Source organism: Hetaerina americana, unplaced genomic scaffold, assembly GCF_022747635.1.
Source record: "Hetaerina americana unplaced genomic scaffold, ioHetAmer1.1.p SCAF_1, whole genome shotgun sequence".
Taxonomy (NCBI): domain Eukaryota; kingdom Metazoa; phylum Arthropoda; class Insecta; order Odonata; family Calopterygidae; genus Hetaerina; species Hetaerina americana.
In genome coordinates, this window is record NW_027286069.1 from 71,462,525 (window position 1) to 71,480,484 (window position 17,960).

Consider the following 17,960-nt stretch of genomic DNA (forward strand, 5'->3'; position numbering starts at 1 on the left):
GCAGGATGTATCTCCTGACTACCTAGGTGCCCCAAAATCGAACTAGCTATTATATGTCCCATGACCTTGCGTTATATGGATGTGAGGGATATAGGTCCTTAATTATTCGGTTCCTCCTTGTCTCCGTTTTAAAAATTGGTGTTACATAAGCCGGTTTCCAACCACTGAGAGCGTTGTGATCTACGAACTACCAATTTCTTTAATATGAATTCTAGATATGGCGCAATTTCCCATGCTAGTTCCTTAAATATACGAGCGGGTATTTGATCTGGCCTCGAGGATTTATAGGCTTAATAAATAATAATAAAATAAGGCCTTCACCTATATTCTTCGCCCTTCCTCCTCTGGGCTCCTTATGCAGGCAATCCCAAACGTGTCACGTGTCTCAGTCGCGGGAGCGACTCGATTCGTGTGCACTCGGACCGACACGCACAATCTCCGAAAGTTTGGACTCGATACCAACGAAAGTTAATACCATAGATTTTTTTAAACCAACCCCAATGCAATTACATGGAGAGGAAGGGAGCTTGGGGATTTTTTACTGTTGCTATTTTTCAGAATACCCTTACGATTTTCACTCAATGTAGATCGATAAGTAACGCGTTGCGGATCAATTCAAAATATTCTGCACTTTTGCTGTTAATTAAGCTTCCTCGTAAAATGCCCGAAATCATGACTTCTCTCTGTGTTCTAAGTGCCTATTGGAAATAATCGCTGATAGCTCAAACAAATACGAATGCGTAAACCACGTCAGTCTATAAATTTCACCATTGTCATTATGTATAAACTATTTGATACCACAGGGAGACATACTAACACCATGGAAAAAATTAAGTCCTCCCTGTTTTTTTCAAAAGAGCCAAATGTCGGATCCTTGCTTTGATGGACACCACCTGCATGTTCATTTCAAATCGGTGTTCACCGAAGTGAGCGATTTGGACCAATGCCTGGCGGATATGAAGTAGATACACTTTAACTGAAACTCACGAGAAGTTTTGAATGCCTCCGTGGCAAAATCACCTGCTTCACTAGAAGAATGCAGCAGTTTCGGTAATCATGAAACAGTGTATGTTAATATGTTATCTATCCTAGACTAACCTGGGGCGGAAAATTGTGGGCAAAACAACCCATTTCATTTTCTAAACGAGACTTTTATCCTTCAGGTTATACACGTCACATTTCTTCTCGTCGGAGCGAAAAAGGATGTCGCAGACAACTTCAATTCCTGCCCTGGTAAGTACGAAGATATTTTCTATTTGTTTAAGATATTATCTTTTTCATTCTGACGACCCTTAAAAATGGGTCCTAAATTGCAGTAGAATGGCATTGTTGTGTGTCGTGATACCTCCTGTGTTGGCTGAAATTTAAGCTTAACAGTAAATTAGAGCGGCTACTAATGTTAATTGTTTCTACGAATCCTGATGAGTACGTAATATTTGGAATGTATAAAATACAAGCCAAGAAGGATATGTAATGTATATGCCATAAAATCGAAAAATATAATGAATTTCACAATTACAAAAGTTAATATCAATTCATGCTTTAAGCAGTTTTTAAGTAAGGGATAAATAGATATCTTTTTTGTATAACTCAGTTAAATTTATTGCCAATACATTATGAGACTCAATGTGAATAAGTTTACCTTTAATAAAAATAAGCTAAATTATCGGGTCGGAGTAAGGTGCCGCTATTATTGCGAAATTTATAAATCCTCTTTGAGTGATTAATGATTCGCACAGAGGAAATACTTTTATCACTTAATTTATAATTGAATATTTATGCAATTAGTTATTGAAGCGTAGGTCCAAGTCATGGCATTTATATTTATCCTTTAAAATGGCATAACTATCCCCCAAGCTTAAGAACATGCATTTGCCTAGTTATTGGCTTTCGAAAAAATAATGTAGAGTTAAAGATTTTCCAACTGGAAGCTAGAGAAACACCATTTTTGTGGTGAATCAATCTTTTTCCTCTTATTAAAGAGACATATTTATTAATCGTTTACGATTTGATATAACTAGCGAACGCTATGACCGGTCTGGTTTTCTCCTGAAGGAGAATCATGGTAAATACATATATGATCATAATACAAGGTTCGTATAAAAAGTATCGTGACAATTTTTTTTCTGGCGTGTACGAGAAGTGCTAAATTACGACCGTCGGTTACATGTACGCATGATCGTAGATCGTATCGGCATTTATTAGATGTCAGTGCACATCAATGTCTGCTTGCGAAGACCTTCTGAAATGACATCGCGGCGATTCCCCAAGCCCAATACAGTCCCGAATTGGTATAACCAGATTATTTCCTATTCCCAAAAGCTAAATACTCCCTCAAAGGACACCACCATGGGACTGCAAGTGGCGTCAAAGAGGTATGCACGCGCACCCTCGTGTCGTGGAAAAGCCGCTGGCAAAAGTGCGTCGTCGCTCAAAGGATGTACTTGGAAGAATTTCGAGGTATCGTAGAATAATAGCTGAAATAAACCTATTTTCCGAAACATTTCCCGATGTCTTTTATACAAACCATGTATGTGAATATTTCCTGGATATATTCTTTGGAGATACCAGCTTCGAGGAAGGATATTGAAGGAAAAGAGAGATCTTTCGTGTCTTATACAAGCTCAGAAGATAAACCGGGAAATACACACCTGCAATTTGATTTGGCATTGCTTTCGGACGAATTTGCCTCCTGAACGCAAGGTTTCAGTCATTGATGACTGAATGTGTTCCCGATTTCATTTGACCCTTTATTTATTTGCCATCAAGTGACAAATTACCCGGTTTATCAGAAAAAAGTTCGTTCTTATTGTCATTTTATCATTACAAATGTAAAATGCCTTCGTCAATAACGCGACAAAACTTCGTAATCTCTCTGCATCCAAATTCAATCATAAGATCAAAGTCACCCTTCTCATGTCGAGAGACACCAATACAACCATTCTTAGTTGGGCCTGTAAATGATTTTCCGCGATAAATCTGCTCAAGGGCTCTTCTTGTAAGAGGACCTTAAGTCCATCTTCGAAATTAGAACGAACGCTTCCTATTAGACTCTTCATGACTTTCTCAGCATTATCCCGCTAATGTGATTATCGAGACGGTGTGAAAGTCCCAGTGTGTAATTTTCCGAGAGGATGTCACATTGCTTTCCTTTCCAAGCATGTTGACTCCAACAGTGCGGCAGAGACTGGTAATTTGGCAAAGCGAGTGGCATCTGCATGCAATTTACGTAAATCTTCTTGTATGGTAGAGTTAATCAAAAATTGAGCTACTTAGTACGAATAGTTCCCCGAGTAGATACCAGCAACACTAATTGCAAAAAATAACAAGGGCTCGCCCATAATCTACGTAACGTGCTTATTACAGAAGATTAATGATCAATGCTATGCTAAGGAAGGGGTGAGGGTCCGCAGGCGATGCTTGATAGCAAATATTTAACAATTTTGTTTTCGTGGCCACGATGGAACGTCTTAATTTTAAACTTTAGGAGATGAAAAGGCGATTCAGGTAGATGTGCTTTTCTTTGTTGCGCCATTGACAAAATGTTTGAGTATATAACCGTGATCCTTTACGGTCTTTAAGACTTTCATTTGACATCTGCGTAACTACTGGAATTCACTGTCACACCATGATTTACGTAACCAGAAGGAGAATCGACGCTAACGTCTGTATGGTTACACGGCAAATGTAAAATAGTCATTTAATTGGTTATGCGACTTATGGATGATTTCAAAGAAGCACACCAATCGTATTTGCAAAATCGTTATTCAAAGTTTCAGCACCATCTGTAAGATCAAGATCCCAAATCATATCACGGTATGACTCATACGTTTCACGACGGTTTATCTGCGATACTGTTTATCGAATGTTATCGAGCAGGAAGTCTTCGTAGCTGTTTTTCTACGTCACGAATTGACGAAGGTTATGGTTTGAACATTTCATCTAAGTTTATCATGGGCGTTAAAGAGATCGATGGCAGCCTTCTGATCTATTCTCCCAAGGCCGTTTTCCTTCCATGCTCAAGAGAATTTCTAGGCAGACCATCCCTCCCATTCGCCGGACATATTTAAGCGATTGACTCCAAATGGTTGTCATCATGTCTTAGATTTTTAGCAAAAAAAGAAACCTAACTGATTTGCAAAAGTAAAGTCACACAGAGATGAAAATTGAGATTCACCATTGCGAATGCTACCGCGATCGCGTCCAGCGTAGAGGGTCTAGGTTGGGAATCACTCACGAAGAGAAGGCTAATTTACGTATTAAATCTCTTGTGTAAATTGGAAGTATGTCTCTTTAGCGATGATATTGAAATTTTATTATTAGCCCACCGTTTCGCGGTAGGAGAGATCATGTCAATAAAATTCGAAACATTTAGTGCAGAGCAGATGTCATTAAGATGCCATTTTTCCCATCAACGATAAGAGATCGGAATAAAATAACGTTTGCCCAACCACGCCACGGGAGTAGGGTGTTTTTCTTTCACTGAATATTGTTTTGGGTCAAGTGCAGTCTGGTGTTTAACTCTGCCACACACCCTAGTGGAGGCTCGCAGGGTATTAAAAAAAACCACTTGAGCAATTAATTTGACGTTCTGCGCACGTAAAAATTGGGGCAGACGTGGAGCAGAAAATTATATTATTCCAAAATCGTTTGGTAGGATTCTAGTGCAGGTCAATTTGCCGTAATTTAATGTTTGTCCACCTTAGGCTCACTTGCTTCACATCACACTCATAGAATTAGGACCACTTTTATATTTGCTGTCATAATACATTTTTCATAGTGGTTAGGGCCTTTTTCTGTATTTAAATGGAATTTATAAATTATTCACAGGTTTTTCAGTCCCCACCGAATTATGTAGAATGCTCAATGAAATGTCGAATACTATATACTGCGTCGAACGTGAGGGGTTAACAAAAGGTGAGGTAGAATAAATTAGAAGGAAAGAATATTCGTATGAGGAACACTCAATATCAAATGTTTTATGTCATCAACTCCTAAACACAACAGGAAAAACTGTAACATGATTAATCTGTATTTCTATTATCCTTTATCAATTATGATAATTTTTCTGTGAACCCCACCCTTTTTGCCCAAAATATTAGTAGGAAAAGTAAAGGGGGACTATCTTCATGTTCAAAAACCAAAGAGATAAATTAGTACCAGCAGTAAGAATGGGTAATACTTTTCTCACTTGATTTCAATATTTTACAATTTCTTGAGACATAGTTCATAATAATTCAATCAGTCATTCCTCACATGTATGTTGCTGTACTTTTAAAGATGCATATAAGCCCCAAGAATTAATTTTTTCTATTGAAAGAATTTTGTCCCTTGATCAAAATAAATTTAGACTTCTTAGAGACTATGGCAATTTCTTAAACGTTATGTTCTATATTGCTCATGTTAGTATCTCCTAGATATAACTTCACACTCATATCAAAATATGCCAAGTTTTTTTAAGGCATTTTAAATTCCTAGATTACACATATCTCACAATGTGATATAACGTTTTCCAGGCAAGATCATTAAAATATTTCACTCATTTGATCAATAAGATATAATTTATGCACAGATGTATGAATATCATTTTAAACAGTGATTTTTCAGTGAATAGGTTCAACAGTCAATTAAACAGGGACTGCTCAGGTGCGAGTGGGAAATGAAGAGTCCAGATGGGCTTGGTTAGGAAGAGGTGCAAGGCAGGATTGTCCATTATCACCGCTTCTGTTCAACGTATATGTGGAGAAAATGATTAAAGAGGCATGGGAAGAACTGGAGGTGGGAATGAAAGTCTGAGGGGAATTCGTAAAATCAGTTAGGTTTGCTGATGACCAAGCTTTAATTTGTCAGTCAGCCACGGGGTTGCAAGCATTGCTGAGTGAATTGAAAATTCAGTGCTATAGATAAGGGATGAGAATAAATATCAATAAAACAAAGGTTATGCAATTTTTCAGAAAGGAAAGGCTAAGCTTAACATTAAAACAGGAGGCCAAAAACTAGAACAGTTTACGTATCTCGGAGGTATTTTGGACCAACAAGTAGTAGGGACGTACACATAACTGCACTAGGCAAAGAGGCTTTCACAAGGAGTGAGTTAATGACAGGTATATTGAGTCAGGATGTTAAGACAAGATTGCAAAAAACACCAATATGGAGCATAGTTATGTATGGTTTGGAAACATGGTCAATGAAGCAGTATGATAGAAGTAGATTGGAGGCTTTTGAAATGTGAGTGTGGAGAAGAATGGAGAAGGTGAAATGGACCAAAAGGAAAACAAATGAGGAAGTACTAGGTATGGTGGGCGAGGAGAGGAATTTGTTGGGAGAAATCCGTTGGAGGCAGGAAAAATGGATAAAGGGCATATTGACTGGCAATGGGCTGCTGAAAATTGTAATAGAGGGCAGAATGTTAGTCAAACGAGGAAAGGGCAGGCACAGGATAGGGATGTTAGACAGGATGAAGGGAGGAAGGAAGTACTCAGAGATGAAGAGGAACCTCATGTAGAGTAGGATGATGGATTTTGTACTTAATAATAATAATCTATATTTTATTGCTTTATTAATTTTGTTAAGCATTACGCCCTAGAAGAAATAGCACAAAATTTTCATTTCCACTAAAACACTGGTTACCTGCTTAAAATATTAAATATAGGTTCTGTTTTGGGATTTTAAGTTTTTCCAAAATTTGAGGTCCTAGTATGTAGGGAGCCATACTATGACAAAAAAAGAACATAGAAAACTAAGGCCTCTAATACTAAATAAGGGGCTCGGTAAGAGTTCACCTCGTAAATAAATGAATATTCTGACGATTCTACACATTAATTCTCATTTAATATACCTAACTTAATAAATATTGACTGTCATCTCGTTATTTTCACTACTTATCTAAATATTTAGTGAACAATTAAAAAACAATAACACGGTGAGGAAAAACTGTAAATAAACCTAAAAACAAATAACTTAAAGACCCAATCCTAACAAATTTAACAAGAATTTTACATGCAATTAACAGTAATAAGTAGCACGCATAATCTAATATGTAAAGAAATATACGTTCTGATGTTCTATGAGCAAAATAGCTAGGTTACCATGACAGCTGGCATTTTTTTAAAGCTCTATTTGACATTAATTATCAATTTCTTTACATTAAAAAGTTTATTCATTTTTCAAGCCCACACAGCCTTAATGGTTTATGTATTTCCAGATTCCAACAAGAAATCTTTTCCTGAATTAGTACAGCCACAAAGTCTTAGTGAGAGATTGGTAAATTTGATCACAAAAATATTTTACAAGAGTTCAAGTACTTCCATATAATCACCTAAAAATTTATTTAAAAAATTACGAATAATTAATCCAATACTTTTAAGTAAAGGACATACAAATAGTAGGGTACCATCGAAATAAAAAGATATTCCATCTGAATTGGGTAAAACCTTTTATTTTCAATAAAATTCATTATCAATTGAAAAAACAGGCATAGAGTATCATCTACAAAGATCTCTATAGCCAGCGAGTCGAATTTCAGTTTAGGTCAGAGTAAAAAAACAGATTTTCACATTGCAACAGGGGCCTACAGTACGTAAACTCTTCATCAGAAAAAGACCTCATAGGGATCTTCCCACAAAATCATGTATCCAAATTCCTTTCACAGTCACAATTTCCAATTTTCACATGACTTAATTCAATATTTACAATTGCATCAAGAATCCACGAAAGAAATACAATTAAAATTTATGTGGGAAGTTGACCCCAAGCATTCTCTTCTACAAAGTTGCATTCATTTTCGGTACTGTACCAAACATTTAAATATCCAATGATAGAGGCATGAAAAAAGCCTCAATCACATATTTTCATCAGATTTGCATAAATAATAAAACACAAATCATCTGGACTTACTCCCGACAATTCATTTATTGCTAGGGAGATCAGTCAATCCTAAGTCCAAATGACCCTTACGCACTCCTGGAGTAGGTAAAACAAAGGAAAATAGTTGGGCTTCATAAATATCTTTGGGGATTTATCATAGGCTAGAGGAAATCAGCATAGGAAGTGGAAAACTATGAATGCATCAGCCAATTGATGCAGCCCTTCAAAACAAAATTAAGTTAGCCCCCTGCATTCTTGAATGCTAATCTAAATGAAATGGTTGAGGAATGCTCTTAAAAATAGGCAGTGATGGTGTGGAAATCTCATGGTCTGCTGACTTTGTAATTTGTTCTCTCTCTCAAACAAATTAAGCACCTTGATGATTTCAATGCGCAAACCATAAGCAAAATAGTCTCATGGTGGTGACTTATTGATTTAAGCAAAAATTATAGTGTACTGTTGGATTTTGTGCAACTCATTGCTTTCCAGTGCTTCTGTAAATATTACAAAGGCAAAATGATAAAAACATGAATTGTGAATGCTTTGAAGCAGTTAACCAATTCTTTATACATTCAGTCATTCAGATAGATACCTGTTTTGTCAAAGACCTGAGAATTGCCTAATAAATATGAACTGATCACTTCCAGGAATGACTTTTCATTTACATCACAAGGGAAAGAAAATTATTGCTTCACACTTCACATCTGGAAATCTGTTACCAAAACAGCATCCAGCAAGTAATTCTTTGACATGTCATTGTGATTTGACTATCTCTAGTCCACACTGTATCCACATGAAATTGAGCTAAACACAAACACTTATGACTCAAGATTATTGAGAAAATAAAAATTACAAAACACAGGGATGAAACTCTTAATTCTCCTAAGGTAACCAACCTTTGCACAGCCATATAGTGTTATTAGCTTTAAACAATTTAAGTAACTATACAAATCAAAGTAAAAGTACCTTCAAGGAGATAAATTGTCATCTGTGTCATTTAAATCATAAACTGAAAATATCAAAATGCATATTATGATATCTCATCAGACAGTGCATAATTGCATTGTTTCACAAAATAACTGAAAACAATGACTATAAAATAGTATCCTCGCATAAGCTTTTCACTTAAATGGCAATTACAGAAAACACTTAGGAAAAAGATGTATGACAATGAGAGGTGCCAAAAATATGTCCCATTGCATGTGTTCGACAAGATGAAAACAAACTTAATTGCCTCAGAGGAAATAAAGCATATTCTCATTAAACAGAATGTCTGAATTACAGTTCAACTTACATAGTTGTAGATGTTTTGATCAAACTATAAAAAGTCTATTCTTTTAAATAATAATCTATAATTCAATAATTAAATGACTACTCATTTCACCCATTAGCTACTTCTTAGTGGTAACATTGAACAGAATTAACTATAGCAATGCCATTTCAGAGATTAAAATTATAAAAAGAAAAAATTGTCCTAGTGTGGAATGTTAGCATTAAGGGTAAACAATCAAAATCTGAAATGGATCATACCATAAATAATTTTAGAAATGTTAAGTAATTGGCCAGGGAAGATATAATGATTGACAGCACAAAATTTAATACGTACCATTTCAGATTTAATGGCCATTATTTAAGCAATCAAAATATGCTGTTCAATGATCTGTTCTGTATGATTGGCATATAAGTCCAAAGGTACTACACATGCAAAACATCGAGGTATTTTATAAGGATGCCAAACATGGCCCCAAAAACGTTTCTAACACGATAAAAAAATTAAAAAATAAAAAAAAACAGAACAATCACATTTCTAAGAAAAATGGGCTATAAACTTTCAAACACCACTTGTGATGTTCTGCTTTGTTTCATGAAATAAATATTAATAAAAGGGCATAATTTGTGTGGCCTTCAGTATGATAGTGACAGTGTACTCACAGTGACTCATTCAATGAATGCAGGGCTTTAATTAGAATGGTAAATTTCAAACTGATTAGCATTCTGACACATTTAAATAACATGTCTACCTGGCAATCAAAACGGGCAGGCCTGAGGAAAACAGAGTGGTACTTCACCTCTAACCTTTGTATAGTTCTGTAGGCAATACTGAAGATTGATTCATCTACTTGGGAATAGGGGAGAGATTATTTTCTAATGTTAAATGATTCAATTTGTACGCTTTGAAATATCATGTGCTTATGTGCTCATGAATTGTTGGTGTTCCTTAAAAGAGGCTTCGTCCAGCAGTACACATGGCATTAAAAAAGATTTCCCCTCATGAAGTTCCACTTCCTTGTGCTCTTCCAGGCCATGTGTTTTTCTTACATTGATTGAGTGCCAGTTATACTCTGCACCACCCGTTGCCCCCACCATGCTTCCAAGTCAAAGGCTTTAAAATCTGTAAATTTAAATGGAATGGTGTTATTAAATGAAAATGCAGTACCACAATAATACGCGTAGTGCAACTAGATTAGTTATTTTATTATTATCCACCTTAATTTGGAATATGAGAAATTTTATAACAAAAATATATACAAATAAAAATTATTTTTGTGTGACAGGACTTATCCACCGGTGAATAATTAATTTAATGATAGTTAATCGAACAAACGAGCACATGCCGTGCATTCTGTGCCACATACACTCTTTACAGTGGATTTAATTAAAGCAGATGTTCATATTTTGAGTCATGAATTGAAACTTATTCCGTACCTTTAAGTTGCGGGTTGGGTTCCCGAGGTTCATAATAGGAGACTGAAGGCATTCCTAGAATAAAACATCATATAAGGTATTAACACAGTCAAAAATTAACGTGCTACCACCAGCTCTATCTTCTCTATTTGTAATACCTTTACTACTGTTAGATCCATTTTGCCCTATATCCGCTTCTCTAGAAACTTTGTTCCACGCTGCAAATGAGATCATCATTAGAATAAGTTTTGATATAAATCAAAATAGATAGCTATTCAAGAAAATGGTAACACTCACATTCATAAATATACTTGATTAATTCTTCATGTTGAGGGCTAACATTCTCTTGCTGCATTCTTTGACTACTCAGTCTTTTCCCATTCATTGATTGTAACTGGGGTTTCGGGTAACTATAGGTCAAACGTCAATAAATCACAATCAACATAAACAAGAAACTCATGGACACGTATGACAATTCAAAATTTCGCTAAAAAATAGAACCCCAAGAATCTCATGCATTTTACACGTGCTAATAATGATCATTCCCTACCTCATTTCAGCTAGAATATCTTCCTATTGAAGATACAAAGTTTTTCAGCGGGTAGCACACTAGACTTCCCAGTTGTATCCTGGCTAATGATCTTTGCAAAGCCATAAAACTGCAGCAACAATAGTTATCAACAATATAAAAAGTACTCTGGATTTATAAACAGGAACTTCTTTCAGAATAAAGTGCATAAAACTCAGTCGATAGACTTGTTTACTTCGACACCCACAAGGTGTTTATTTTTTCCTCAACGCAGGCTGTCATACGCTTAGTACAGCACCCTGCAAAGTATCATGGGAATTTTGCGCGGTGGTTGTTTCCGCATGACCTTGAAATGAATATATTTATTCCCTCGTAAATTAATTTTTTTTAATATCTCGGGGGGAAAAAATCAAAACATTAAAATATTTAAATTTTAACAATTAAAAAGCAATGCCACTCACCTTAATATATTATATAAAATGTATACGTTTCCCATCTTTTTTCATACGGCACTGCTGGTGTAGTGGTATCATGCAAGATTCCCATTCTTGCGACCCGGGTTCGATTCCCGGGCAGTGCACATTTTTTTCCCTATATTTTTTTTGTTTCTTTCAGTAATAATGTGAAAGCATTTGATTGCAATACCCGTTTTCGTGCGAAAGCTGTTGAGGCAAATTAAAATATTTAAGAAGTGGGCCTTTTTTACAGTTAGTCCCTGAGCAGCAGATAGTGACTTCCAATGCAAAGCATACCCTACTCTGCTGGAAAATATTGGTATAATGTATAACAATTGATGAACAATTTAATATTCTGATGTACTTGTACCATTTCCAATTTTCTAACACTGTCTTCTAAGACATATCTTTGCCTGTCTGAAAAGTCCTCCCTTGTTACAGTTCATTAACCAATTACTCAGCAAAAAGTTTAATGGCACAGAACTCTCATTCTTATCCTCCATTCTCCTATCCAAGCTTATTCCCCATTTATTGAAACCAACGGGAGGAAACTTGAAACAAGATTTCAGGAAATCTTTTCCTAATTGGTGAAATTCTTGAAATCCAATGCTCCTTCCTTCAGGCTTTCCCTCCTCTGCAGTTATACAGGTATTCTGCATCCTGAATTTTTACTCTAGAGCTAGATGTTAAGTCCAATTTCATTGGGTTATTTGAAAACTCTTTTATTTGTATTCACTTTACTGGGAGTTACGATGTGCTTCACCAAGCATGTAAAAACAAATATGTATAAAATAAAGCAGCTTTCTAGAGACCAAAAACATGGGGTTTGGGCATTTATATCAACTGCTATATTAAAAAAATATTTGATAATGAAATATTGTTATTACACTCTATGGTGTCTGCAATTAATTATTATCATACCTGTTATGCTAGGAGAATGGAAAATGGGCACAAAAAAATCATAAGTAATAGTGGGAGATTTTCCTCTTTTTCATATTTCATCAATCAGAGCATTCCGCCTATTTTAAAGGCAGGTTTCAGATGATCCCATCATGACTATCTATCAGGATATTCCTTATTGATTTTTACTTTCTTTCATCTATCTTCATACTGTCTAAAATGCTGTCTCCCTTCCTTTACCCGGCTTCCCAATTTCCTCCCTTCTATTCCTGTCCTCGCAACTATTTATTTTTAAGTATTGAGGGAACTTCTCATTTCTTCATTACTCCTGTCTTCATGCTGCCTGAAAGATTCACTCTGTTCTTCCTCATACCCACTTTCCCAACATTCTCCCTTCTATCATGACCTGCAATGTCCCACTACCCCTCAATATGTCCTCTATTTGCTTTCTCTGCCTTTATCACATTTCTTCCAATAACTTCCTTTCTTTGCCCAACCTATTTAAAACCATAGCATTTGTCTTCCACTGCCCAACTTATTTCCTTCATTCCCTGTCACACCTACATCTCAATAGCCCCCATCTTTACTCATCGTCTTGCCTCAAAGACCAGGTCTATCATCTATAAAGTACTATGCTCCATATTGATGTCTTTATCATTATTTTCTTACACAAATTCAAATTATTGGTTTGCAATGAATTTCGTTTCTTCTTGAATGGCTATAAATCATGTCAAAGTGGCATAAACACGACACAGTATAAAAACTAGTTCATGACGACACACATGCACCGCTGAGATAGGATATGAACTACCAATCCAAATTTTTTCCAGTGTTGCCTATTATATTGATGGGGTTGTCTCAATGCATAATATAAGTTTTGTATCATGCTACTGTATGTGCTTATAAAAGCCAGAAGTCACTACACCTAATGTACAATGAAATATTTTCATCATTAATAATCGGACAAAATCACATAATTCTCCTAATCTTTCGACAGGTACAGAAAGTGTAATGGACCAGTAATAGTACAAGTAGTAATGGAAAAATAGTACAAGTGCTGTGTGCCTCATTAAAAATCAGCACTGCACATACAACCTTTGAGCAGCCTCCACCAACTCCCATTTTACAAGTGGAATGGATGATTAAGACTTTTTCCTATTCAAAATAATGTTTTTTCCCTCAAATTGTCTTAATCATCAAAATTACCATTGTTACAAGAACACTTGGAAACTGTCATAGCTTCTCCCCACACCACACTACTAACTCCTTATAGATGCTTGCAACAAATTAGAGATTCTCTAGTTGCTTAGCTTTCTTAAGGTTTTTTTACCCATTGAAGTCATCTACTTAGACGTGAAACTTTCCCAAGAGCTATAAAAATACTGAGATGGATACAGGCATTGTTTCTATTGTAATGAATGTCATTAAAATTTGAATTAATTAACTTGCTTTCACCTTCGCGAATGATACAAAGATGATTTTTCACATGATGTTATGCACTTCAACTTCCAAAAGCAGCCGTAATAATAATGCTCTCAACCACCAAAAAAAAGGCCTATTTTCAAATAAAACTTGTTTTGAAAGAAGTAACAACATTATCAATAGACCTTCTAGGAATAATCAAGACATAATTTATAACATTTTACTCAAACGGTAAATAAAAATGCCTGCTACATAAAAATGTTTTATTTTTTCTTCATAAGCACTAACCAAATGTACAGTATAATGGAAGACATTTGATTCAAATTCCAGCAATTCATTCTCATTAAATTTTACACAGATAACACTGACTTATGAGCAGGTAACTACAATGATACAGTGACTTACATAATAAATAATCAAAAACTTTGTAGCGAGAAAATTCAGTGCCAATAGTGGAATAAAACTTTGTTGCAATATAGAAAATTTCAAATGAATAGATAAATTGAATAACTGTAAAAATTTTAAGCTGTGCATGAGTGAAATGCTGTGCCAAGTTCAATAATTTTCAAGTGGAAGATCAGATTTGATATGCATCGGGATGGATATATACAGCAGAATTTTATAAATTCTGCTAAATTTTATTTTAGCACCTTTTAAAATGTAGAGCATTCATATTTCTTTAGTGCTGGTTAAAAATATAGTTACTCTGGACTACAATTCCGGAATGGCTTCTAACAATAACAGGTGTCAAAGACGTCAATTAATATAAGTGTAAAGTTAAACAAGCCATTCACATGCTGAAAAATATGCATTCCATCAACTTTTTAGATGAAGTACGACTCAACACACTAGTTTTACAATCAAAATATAGCATCACGACCATATCCATGAATGCATATACACTATTTCCTTCAATAATCACATGGTAAATTTCATAAACAATTTTAGGTCAACATTGAGACACATTTCAAGAGAGTGAAGGCAACCTTCATCATGCAAAATTTTATTATATAGGTAAATATTTTCATCCTTCAAGCCAGCAATTGGTTTATCTCAATTTTCACTCACCACATAGTAATGTTTCCTTCATGGTATCATAGATTTAATCTCAAAACAACAGTAAATACATTCCAAAATTGAGTTCATTCAATGAAACAGCCTTGCTTAAGATAAGAAATCAGTTTAAATGGCTTGCATTTAGACTTAAGGATAAAAACAACACACATAACCAACATTTCTCTTAGTTGACCAAAGAAAATTAAATTGAAAGATACATTTTGTTTATACATCTAAACAGGAGTGCTTAATATAAATCATACTGCTCAAAAATATATAATTCTGAGAAAACTTATATATGAGTAATTAAATACATAAAATATTGACAGAGTCCCTGATGTGATCAAGTCTTACAACTTGATCTCTTACACATTTAAATTTTTATTCTTTTTTTGTATCGATTGTATTTATAACTACACAGTAAATCCCCTTCAGATCACAAGAGGAAGAGACTCGATTTATGTTGATCATAAGTATACAGAAATATTTGAATGTTAATTTGTATAAATGGACAGAGATGTTAAATAAAATTCTCCAAAACCATCTGATGAAGACAGATACTTGAGCAGAGAAGATATCCTGATATTTCACATGATATTTCCTTTCTAATTTTTTGCTTGAGTTTGTAACTGACATGAATTAAAATATGTCAATAAGAATTGGGTACACATATGCATACTTATGCAAACACAATACAAACGGTGTTCACCCAAGTCAATGCAAGCATTAATCCAATCTAATATACATATTGATAGTTACCATAAAATATTAAAAATGACATGTTGCAGTTTATGACTCAATGAGAAAATTAATCTAAAATTTCTGTGGAAGACAGACAATGATCACAATATAGCCAGCATATATACCTACATTCAAGTTTTCTAAATATATGCATGCATTGAGAAACACTTTAAGGAAAGCATCTTTAAATACCAATAAACATCCTTAGAAAACAACAAAATAAACAAGTAGACCAACACTAATGCAACTATTTTCAGAGTAGTTACCACACTGCCTGACTTCAAGAGAGTTTATCTAGTCCTAGGAATGATGCAATTAAAAGTGAAAACCCTGATGCTCCATAAGACTGTCATCTGCCAATATACGAGGGTCATCCGGAAAGTAGTACCCGTTCGTGAAATAAAGACACAAAAGTAAATATTAACAAACATAAAAAATTTTATTTGAAAGAGGATACTTTAAACTACTTCTCAACATAATCTCCAAGCAAATTAAGGCATTTGTCATAACGTGTGACAAGTTTCTGTATTCCTGCTGCATAGTCCTTCGCCGCCAGCTCATTGAGATACGCGAGGGACCCATCTTGCACAAATTTTTGCATAATGCAGATGGTGTTTAACAATTTCATGAACAATTGTTCGAGAAACATTGGGAAAATGCTCACAGATGTCATCAATTGTGACGCGCCGATCGTTCCTCACGAATTCGTCAACTGAGCTCACCAGTTGGTCTGTAATGACAGACGGTCTCTCCGAACGCTCATCGTCGTGTGTGTTCCCCCTCCCCATGTTGAAGTTGCGACACCACCGCCGAACAGACGACTCGTCCATTACATTGTCTCCATACACCTCCTTTAATTGGCGATGAATATCACATGGGCGAACGTTTCTTGCATTGAGGAATTTAATCACTGCCCTCACTTCACAACTGGCGGCGTTCTCAATTTTTTTAAACATTGTAAACAATCACAGAAACAACACAGGCAATGCTAGCGTCACGCAACTTGGCTCAGAGAAGGCAGACAAGCCACTGAAACTATCTGACCTCGTCCAGCGGCTACTCGCGTCGTCAGCACTTCATACGGCACGAACGGGTACTACTTTCCGGATGACCCTCGTACATTATAATAGCCAAATGAATTCCCAAACATTGTAACAATTCTCACTATATCGCATATAATGACAAAACCAATATTTTAAAAGACATTTGTGCCAGGGGATAGACATAAGATGATCACATATAATTTCTCCACATCATAAACATGTATAAAAGTTAAAATTCCCAATTATTTGTAGTTTAAAAGGTCTGAAGATACTAAAAACAATCATTAAAATTATGTAAATAATTATTTGAGCATTTTCTTAGGGGACAGCAATGACAAGCTTCACTAATAGGAGAATTTACTCTTTTACTGTATTTTACATAACATTTTATGTACTTGCATAAGAAAATCTTTGCACAAAAATAGCTAATAATACTTATTATATTCATATATTTACTTCTCCAGCCAGACTGTTCTAATAGAAACAATACAGGAAAAAATATATATAGAACTACTGAAACCCTATTTCCAATAATGCACTGAGATAATAAAGATACAACTGGCACTATATCTTTAACAGTGGGTACTCTCAGAGAGTAATAAACTTATTGAACAACAGTGAAAAAAATTAGCAGTGCTGAAAAGTTTATCTTGTGTACAAGGAGCTTTTATGCCTTATGCAGTACTATATCAAATATGAAAAATGTATTATGTATAGCGAAATTCCCAGCTAACTTTTTAAAAAAGAACCAAATATCACAATGCTCAAAAACACAAGTACTTCGTGTTATTGAAAAATCACCATCACTTTCAACCATGGGATGTATAATATTATCCTAAATACCATACACAGCTTGAAATTATATTTCTTTCCCATACAAAGTAATTACAGTTATAGTATAAAACAACTGTAATAACAACCCTATTCAAACAATGCACATCAAATTTCAAGAATACTATATTTATGGAAGTAGGCTGATCACAGTTTACTATATTTTTAAATGATTTTTTAACTGAAAAACAATGATAACAAACACTTCAATAATTAACTGAATTCAATAAAGAAATCAAATTGGTCCATTAAGTGATAAAAGTGACTCCTGAGATTTTATTAGTTCATAATGAGAGACATTGGGATGAATGGAAATAGACTACCCACTTCTTCTAGAGAAAAACTGATCTTTCAACAACTCATGTTAAATAAAATGCAATCAGGACCAATTACGACATATTAGTGAATGAAAATTTGAGGTCCACATTATGC

The 17,960-nt window shown here is 34.9% G+C and overlaps 1 protein-coding gene and 1 non-coding gene across 2 annotated transcripts; one reads left to right on the forward strand and one right to left on the reverse strand.

The window, feature by feature from the left end:
• Positions 1–7,418: 7,418 nt before the first annotated feature.
• On the reverse strand, positions 7,419–11,366 carry LOC139692941 (MAPK regulated corepressor interacting protein 2-like). Its single transcript, XM_071591269.1, has 5 exons — positions 11,102–11,366; positions 10,849–10,961; positions 10,710–10,769; positions 10,573–10,626; positions 7,419–10,258 (listed from the first exon to the last, which is right to left on the reverse strand). Exons 1-5 carry the CDS (start codon positions 11,104–11,106, stop codon positions 10,182–10,184), a joined length of 309 nt encoding a protein of 102 aa, XP_071447370.1. The 5' UTR covers positions 11,107–11,366; the 3' UTR covers positions 7,419–10,181.
• A 223-nt stretch (positions 11,367–11,589) lies between these two features.
• TRNAG-CCC (transfer RNA glycine (anticodon CCC)) lies at positions 11,590–11,660 on the forward strand. Its single transcript has one exon. It is a non-coding gene; the product is annotated as a tRNA-Gly (tRNA).
• Positions 11,661–17,960: the final 6,300 nt, after the last annotated feature.

Bases quoted from the DNA above. Each gene is read 5' to 3' on its own strand.
- LOC139692941 (XM_071591269.1), bottom strand. The intron at 10,627-10,709 runs GTATTACAAATA...GTTTTATTCTAG, and splicing joins TGGATCTAACAGTAGTAAAG to GAATGCCTTCAGTCTCCTAT. The intron at 10,259-10,572 runs GTACGGAATAAG...TTAAATTTACAG, and splicing joins ACCCAACCCGCAACTTAAAG to ATTTTAAAGCCTTTGACTTG.